Here is a 9,151-nt window from a genome sequence, read left to right on the forward strand (position 1 = left end):
GGCTGGGCATAAAAGGCAGGGCAGTGCCAGCTGCTGGTTATACTTGCTTCTGACACTGTCGTGTTCACTAGCAACCCAGAAACAGACACTATGGTGCACCTGTCTAATGAGGAGAAGGCTGCCGTCACCAGTCTGTGGGGGAAGGTGAACGTGGAAGAAACTGGTGGTGAGGCCCTGGGCAGGTTGGTATCAGGTTATAAAATGCTTTTGGAGGCCAATGGAAGCTGGTTGCTTGGAAATAAAGAGGTTTCCTGGGTTTCTAACGGGCATTGACTTTTTCTGTCCCCTGTCTGTTTTCACTCCTCAGGCTGCTGGTGGTCTACCCATGGACCCAGAGGTTCTTTGAGCACTTTGGGGACCTCTCCTCTCCTTCTGCTATTATGGGCAACCCTAAGGTGAAGGCTCATGGCGCGAAGGTGCTGGCTTCCTTCAGTGAAGCCCTGAATCACCTGGACAACCTCAAGGGCACCTTTGCTAAGCTGAGTGAGCTGCACTGTGACAAACTGCACGTGGATCCTGAGAACTTCAGGGTGAGTCTGTGGGACTGACCACAGTAACAGCTTTCCTCTTTCTTTCTGCAGCCAAGTTCTCATCATGAGACAAGGGCATTAGTGTCAGGGACTAGTTTAAAATGAGAAAGGAGTATCTGTTAGTATCACTGTGGAGCCCTGAAAAGCACTCAGTAGATTTTCTTCTGTGCTCAGTATTATTCTTTCCTCTCCTTTCCTTCTTGTTTTCCTCTTTTTCTTTTCTGTAATTTCTTCTCATTTTTATTAAACTTTTAATTCTACATTTTTATTTGAAAACAATTTTTTTATTCCTCTATATTTTTGTCTATTTGTCTTCTTTCAAATATTTTCTCTAGTCTCTAGACAAACAGATAAAATGTATTGTTTCTTCACACAGGTTTGAACAAAAATCATGACAATGTATTTTCTGGGTTAAGTCATTAAGGATACATATTTCTGCCTAAAAATTCTGGCTAATGTAGAAGAATTCTTATCAATGTTAGCAGTTATCCAGCTATGGTTTTGTTACTAGTTTTTGGTTGTAGGTAAAAGCACAGGTTGAGATGACTTTTGAAGATTCTGTGTTGAACTAGGCATGCTCACATCTCTCATCTCTTCCCCACAGCTCCTGGGTGATGTTATTGTGATCGTGCTGGCCCAGCACCATGGTCATGATCTCACCCCTACGGTGCAGGCTGCCTTTCAGAAGGTGGTGGCTGGTGTGGCTCATGCCCTGGGTCACAAGTACCACTGAACATCTTTTCTTGGAGAAGGTCTCTCTGTTCCCTGAGAACAACTACTAAATACAGAGGAAATTCTGGAGTTCCTTGACCACCTGGCTTCTGCCTAATAAAGAACATTTATTTTCATTGCAATGGTGTAGTTAAATTATTGTCACATCCCTCAGACAGAAACAGGGAGGGCAGGGCATTTAAACATGAAAAATTAGCATTTAGCTCAGACCTTGGGGAAATACACATATCCCTTGGATAACATGAAAGGTAGTGGGGCCATATACAGGTCATGTATGTGGGAAGCAGCTTCTGCTTCCTATTCCTTACTCACCACTTAAAAAGGGATTCAAATGAGAGGTTGACTTAGGGCTGGAATTTTGCTATATATTATTCTAAGTTACTTACTTTCTTAGCCTTCCTCATAAATGTATCTTCTTCCTCCACTTGCTTGCCCAAGCTTCCTGTCCCCGCCCCAGTCTATACGCCACTAAATTCTCCTGTATAAATTTACCACCAATTCATGCAATTTTCCTTCATGTTTTACTGGCCACATTCCTCCTCCTCCCTGACCTCTCTCTTGGCCATAGTTGACCCTATTGTCCTATAGATGTTCTAGCAGGAGAGACAAATGGAGAAGTCTGTGAGCCATCTTCTCTCTTGAGCTCTTGCTCCCTGGCTCCACCATTAACATTGACCCCAAATCTGTAGTGCTGGTCTCCCTGGGACCAGCACTGTTTCACAGTCTGCACTGTTAGAAGTAGAGATAATATACCAGGACTTAGAAGACCTGACATGGCAGCCTTGCTAAGGAGATTTGTTGATGATAGTTTTCTTACCTGGTGCTCATGGCATGTACTGTAACTTCCCAGGCCTAGGTAGCCAGTTCAGCTGTTCATCAGTTCTGCTAGAAGGGGGATAGGACATGCACACATCTACTCAAATTTAATCAGTTGCTCAGGTGATCTGGAATAAATTGCGTCTTTTGGTCTTTGGGCTCATTTGGTTGGAAACACACACACTTCCCAGGTTAAAAGACTAAAATTTTATTTGGCATACTGAACTAAATAGTATTCACCTATCTTGTGAATATTAGAAATACAGTAAGGTAAATATGCCAGGAAAAGTTCCCAGAGAAAAAAGAAGAGAGCATTGTGGTGAGTGTTAGTGTTTCAAAGACTATGATTCTGTGAGCAAGTCATAGCAAAACATATACAAATACCCTAGAAGCCCAAATTTAGATAATATTGGACAATATGTGTTAAAGAAAAATAAAGAATATGTTGGTAACTCCTTACCAAAAGGTGAACCTTACCTATCAGCAGTGCTGGACCTTAATGTAGTGCTACGAAAATATTGTCCACTACTGGTCTATCCTGATAGTCAGAAGAGCGTTTGGACTCAGAAGCTAGAGTATCAAAGAAAAAAAGCAGAACTTGTTACTTAAAAGTGTATGTCACCTGAATCTGCTCAATTGAATTTGATCTGAGTATTAGTAAGATTGTATATAGAGAAAGTATAAAAACACTGATAGTCTAATAAATCCAGATGAAACAAGGACTGGATTAGCTGACAGCCAAATATTAAAATAAGATCAAAAGGAGAGTTGTGCAAATATCTGAGGGGAGTGTGCGGAAAAGGAGTCAAACAAGGAGCCTAAAAATAGAGATCAAAGAGTCTAGATTCTATAAATTACTTCCTTCTGGTTTTTTCCTTTTAATCATTAATAGGATTTTTAAAAGACGTGATATTAAGGAAAAGAATTTTTCAGTAAACATTACAGATTACCAAATCAATTAGCATTAATGAATACTTATTTAACCCAAAGTAAAGTGCTAAATGCCCAGAGTTTTATAAAACTTGGTAGTATCTGGACCCTGTTCTACTCCTGCAGTAGCATTATCAAGAGGGAGAGAATAATGAAAGATAACACAGCCCGTTTTCAGCATGTCACAATTTTTGTGTGAACCTCAAATACAATGTGTGGTTTATATGGACAGAACTCTCACATATGGATAGCCATCAAAATGCATAGAGCATCTAACTAATCACATTAATAAAACTAGCCAGAGTCACAGCTGTTCCCAAATTACTCTTGCTATTAAAATGTGTTTTATAAGTTTAGTGATTTTTCTCTTAGGACTTGTTTCAATTTTTTGATTTGTTTTTCTCTGGGTGATATGAAAAGTCATACATTTACCAAATTCTTATAATGAAATGAGAGGAAGGGCTACAATTTCAGGGCATTAGGAGAAACTAAAGAGACATAGGCCAAGAGGAATAGCAAAGCATGCACTCAATATTCCCCCAGACACTCCTTCACTACTCAGGAACTGCTGACACTAAAGGCTATTTCAGAGGGGTAGTAATGGCCACATAGTGATCACGAGGAATCAATAAAATTCTGGTGGACTCCATGCAAGAAAAAGTATGGAATAAATAGAGAAGGAATACAAAGACAGATAAATTGATAATGACAGAATTTAGCAGGAGTAGTACCAGTCCTGTGGACATAGTTGACACATAGATACCCAGGTCACTTCCTCTTAGCATGCCTATAAAGTATTACACAGGTGGTGGAGAGATCAGAGAGCGGAGACAGCGTATACGACAGAGAGTTTCCCTGGAGCATCAGGTAAATACGATGAGAACGTAGCAGCCTCAACAGGACTTGGAAGAGCTACCAGTGAAACATGAAAGAACAAATATGATAGCAGAACTCATTTGATATGGAATATTGGTAAGTAATGGTGGTTTTCTTTTGTTTGATTTTACAGTGCTAGGGATCAAACCAAGGAGTCAGGCAAACAGCAAGCACTGTACGGTAATATACATTCCCAGGACTGCTTTCCTGTTTTGACAGGCAACAATAATCTATTTCAGGTCAGAATTACCAAAGGGTGACTTGCTTCTTTAAATAGCAATTCCCATATCCCACGGATCTCAGACTGGCATGACATGGCAATATTGATCTGGAGTAGGGAACTGTAGAAACATTTTTAGTAGACGTGACGAACATCACAGGCAGCAATGTTAACTGGAGCCAAGCCTAGAAGAAAGGTGCATTGCTATATACATGTGGAATCCATAAGCTATGTGAAAGTCTGATTAAGTCAGATATTTGACAACCACAATATTAAATCAGAGTGGAAAATTATTAAAGATAGGAAGTCTATAAACAAAGCTACAAGGTACACTAAAAAGAAAGAAACAAATACACCATTAATCATTCTAAAAATGTGAGTGATTCAGCTGATGGATCGGTCATCCAGTGTTCTTTTTATTTCCATTGTTGTGGATTCCAAGAACAAACCACATATGAGAAAACAGACGCATTGCTGTTGTCATACTCACGGAGATCTGGAACTCTCTGGGGCAGGTTCTCTCCTGTGTTACTGGGCCCTCCAGAACTTCTCAAGGTCTCACCTATCTACTTTGAACTTCAGATTTTTGGGTTAGCTTTTTAAATTTTTAGGATTCCATAGAATTATAGATCAGTAAAACTAAAGGAAGCAAAAGAGACATCAACAGAAAGGCCTTCAGAAACCAGAGTAATCTGAGGGAAAATAAGATAGACAGAAAGACAGGGACTGGTAAGATTTTACCCAAAGTGCCCTCAAATGTAGAATGACTACTTTTTGCTAAAGAAAATGGCAGAACTGATGACAGAGTCTTCTGGCTTGATAGGAACTTAGTATGCTATTTCCTCAGACTGTTTTCTCTTTCCTTTATTTTCCTTGTATCAAATCACCTGGGAAAAATTGCAATTCATGAATCTTTAGAAGTTCTTTTCTCCTTTTTATACTTCCTCATTCCTCTTTCCACATTCCCATTTATGTCTTTTTCTTGAATTATAATCAGTCCATATTCTAAAGGTGTCAAAATTTTTGTGCATTATGAAAGTAACTTGCTGATTTTCTACCTTCCCTTATTTTTATGTAGTACTCTTTAACATGCGTTTATAGGTTCCTATTGATTAAAACAAAACTGTCCCAGATTATGCAAATTTTTGGCCTAAAAAGTGTGAGAAACATAGGCCAAATGACTCCCTTTTAAAAATTGCGTCTGCTCATCTCTTTATGTTGTATTTTTAGATGTATGTGCTATTAGGTTTCTGCTCACTTACGATTTTCCCATTGGTCTTCTCTGACATCCTGAACTGTAAGCTTTAGTTTCCCTTCCCCAGGAGAACTCACGTCTTCTCTTTGAACCTGAGATAAAGAACTTGGCCAGAGATTAAGAAATGTCCCTTGAGAATGTGTGAGGAGAAAATAAAGGTAAACGTGGATTGGGGAGGGAGTAAAATGAATACAGGGCTGGGACTTGTCAGTCTCCATAAGGCCTGGAGTTGGGGACCTACCCTCTCCTGGTGCAGATCAACTGGGAGCAGTGAGAGCCCTTAGGTAGGGCCTGGCAGGTTCTCCTCCTCTCTTCTCAGTTCCTCCACCAGCTTGCTCACTCTGGATGTTCATATTAAGCTGTGCATCTCACCACACTGAAGCCTTGTACACCTGAACCAAGTTTAGATGTGGAGGAACGGGAAGAAAAACCTTGAGAAAGCTGCGGGCCCTTTGCACACTTAAATGTCCCGGTATTTTCTCTTTATGTCTCTACTAATGACCACTTGTCTCCCACTGGAAGGATAACTCCCTCCTTGCACAATGCCCAGAGAGGCATGAGCAAAAATGTCCTCATTTATTGTCGCTCCAGGGTGTACAGCATGGATAATTTAAACTTGCTGGAATTCAGTTTCTTTAACTACAAAATGAGAATAATAATAATAATAATAACTATCTGCACAGGTATGGTTTAAAAATTAAATGTAACAAGGGATGTAAAGGGATCAGTTTAAAACCTGAAAATATGCAGGGTACCATATGAGAAAGTATCCATAATGTTGAAAGTTGACAAAATAACACTAAATTCTAGTGAAAGCATAAAGAATTTGGCAGTATATATTAAACATTCATATAAGCAGACATTATGTCCTAGCATTTTCCATAAATGCCACATGATGTGTTCTAAAGTGTATAAGAATATTTGTGGCAGCATTACTCATTATCCAAAAGCTATGAATGATCCAAATACCCATCAACCATGGAATTAATATTGTAGTATATACATAAAGTGAAATACCACTAAGCAACGTAAAATCATTCACTACATTCATACACCAAGGATGCAATTTGTGACCATAATGCTGAATAAATAAGTCAGACATAAAAAACATGGTATAAAGGGGCATAAATCAATTATGATAGAAATGAACCACAACAGGGCAGTGATTATCTCTGGAAACAATTAAGGAATGAGAGAAAGGGGACGTGGGGTCTTTTAAGATACATGTAATGTTAAATTTCCTATCTGAGTAGTTGTTACATTGTACAAGTTAATTGTTGTGCTGCTCACATCTAATCTGTGAACATTTATGTGTATGTATGTTACACTTAATTTTAAAAATAAAAACTAAATTAAAAAATTAAACATTCTATTACATGGAGGAAATGTTATGACAGCCTGCAGTCCACCTCCAGTTGTATTAATAACTCCGCACCATGTTGAGCCCTCCCCATGCTGAAAACGTAGTGAATCATGATTCACCACTTCTTGGAATCTGCTACTGTGCTACCACAAGACCAAATTCCATCCACTGTTTTGGTCACTCCTCTCCACACTTTTTCATTTTTCCTATCTGTCCTATCATTAATCTCTGCTAAATACGACTATTGTCATAAATACAGATATGTAATGAGTGGTGAACAATGATTTTTTAGCTATTATACTTATGCCACCAACAGATTTTAAAAAACCTGTTAAGAAAAACTAAGTGCTGACCCCAACATTATATACCATATAGATGGCTGTTAAGATTTGAACCTACTTTGTACTGACTAGAGCACTTTCTTAGTGGTCTTCTCTTCCTTCCAGGCTTCTCTTCCTCTTAGCTGTTCTGATCTCAGGCATTATCTTCATTTTACTCTACTTAAAATTTCAAGCCAGTGTCATATCTTCCTGATGTACAACAATTTCTACTAGTTCTCTCTGTCTGCAGATTGTGCCTTGCAATGTGGGACAGCAGGTTCTGCTGCGAGACAGCCTGACTTCCACTCTCATGTCTACAAGTCAATAAGCCTGATTTGGCACCGAGATACTTAATGTCTCTGTGCCTTAGTTCCTCAACTACAGACTGAGCCATAGCAAATAATGGGGTGTTCTCACTCCCCTTTGGTAAAGTGGTCTAAGGGTTGTATATTTTGCTTATTATTTCAAAGAATCAACTATTCAGTTCATTAATTCCTGGTTTTTGGGTTTTTTGGCTTCAGTCTCATAGATTTCTGCTCTGATCTTTATGATTTCCTTCCTTGTACTATCTTTGGGTTTGAGTTTTTCTCGTTTTTCTATGTCTTTGAGGCACATCATTAGGTTATTTATTTGGGCTCACTCTATTTATAAAAATTTATTTTTGTGAATTCTTATAATGATATAATATAAATTCATTCAAAAAAGAGAAACCAATAAACTTTCAGTGTATGTTAGTCCTTATGAAGGATGATCATGATGATATTCATAATAAACATCAAAATATAAACTTATTCTCTACTTATGACCAATGACTTTTTATACCAAAATATAATTATAGACCTCGACTACAATAACTATTGATTTCTTCATGCTCACCCTAACTATAGAGCCTAGCTACTTGAATACAGTGTAGTCTCAGAAAAATTAAAGTCAAATATAAAATCCCACAAACTGGCAATGAAGAATCAGATATACACTATCTGCTGTGGCACCTGTGGTCCAATGCAAGAGACCTACGTTTTCATGCACTATTCATAAGGCTTGGAGTCAGGGACACTGTTTTCCCAAAACAGGTACCTCTGGTGGCTTAGATTCTGTATCACATCTGAGATATCTTAGAAACCTAAACATCTAGGAAACTAAGAAATTACAATTTTACAATATAACAATTGTCAATAAATACTGAAATATGGTTTTCATAAAAGATGTCCTATTCTCCCACAATCTGAAAACTCAAGGTCAAAAATGACAGCAAGGCAGACTTCCATCACTTTATCTGTAAAAATGGACAAGGTAGAGTTAAAGCACCAGACCACAGTGACAAATGCATGCCCATGTTTATAGCAGCGCAATTTGCAATATTCAAGCCTTGAAAAATGGTCTAGATGCCCATGAAAGGACAAATAAAAAAAATGTTTTTTACATAAAATGGAGTATGACTGTGCCATAAAAAGGATAAACTTGAAATATTTTTAGTAAATGGTTGCACCTTGAGGCCATACTTTTAACTGAAATAAATCAGACACATATGTTAAAATATCACATTGTTTCACATTTATTAAAATGTTTTTCAGCACATCACCAAAAATAATGTTAGTGAGGTGCTGAATATATTAATTCACTTGCTTGGCTCTGAAATGTACACATACGAAATCATCATATTTTACTCTGTGTCTGTAAGAATTTGTCAAAAGTTGAGAAATTTTTTAAAGTACAATAATAATTGTTTGTCATTTCCTTTCTTATTTTCCATTTGGGTGTCATTTTTCATTCAGCGTTTATCAAATTTTTATGGTTGGTTTTAAGTTGTCTCCTATTTTCCTAAATAAAGAAAAAGTGTGAAAGAAAACAAAATAGATACATTCCTTGGAGAGAGAGTGTGGATTTCATAATCCAATCAAATCGTCTAGATTTAGTGGAAAGTTGTCAAATATACAGATGACCACAGGTAAATACGGAGTTCGCTAACAGACATAGTTATTGTTTAAACTTTTAAGAAATGTATTACAGTAAAAATACATGATCAATGTAACCATAAGGTATGTCTAAAATGTACCAATAAATGTTTTGCTATTAAAAAATACATTGCCAGAGATCCTTCTCAGAGTT

The 9,151-nt window shown here is 37.7% G+C and overlaps 1 protein-coding gene across 1 annotated transcript; it reads left to right on the forward strand.

Moving 5' to 3' along the window:
- LOC147828026 (hemoglobin subunit beta-like) lies at positions 1–1,384 on the forward strand. Its single transcript, XM_087211835.1, has 3 exons — positions 1–182; positions 308–530; positions 1,135–1,384. The coding sequence occupies exons 1-3, from the start codon at positions 91–93 to the stop codon at positions 1,261–1,263; spliced, it is 444 nt and encodes a 147-aa protein (XP_087067961.1). The 5' UTR covers positions 1–90; the 3' UTR covers positions 1,264–1,384.
- Positions 1,385–9,151: the final 7,767 nt, after the last annotated feature.

This window comes from Heterocephalus glaber, unplaced genomic scaffold, assembly GCF_053883595.1.
Source record: "Heterocephalus glaber isolate CG9 unplaced genomic scaffold, H.glaber_assembly_v1.0 deba00001428, whole genome shotgun sequence".
Classification (NCBI taxonomy): Eukaryota; Metazoa; Chordata; class Mammalia; order Rodentia; family Bathyergidae; genus Heterocephalus; species Heterocephalus glaber.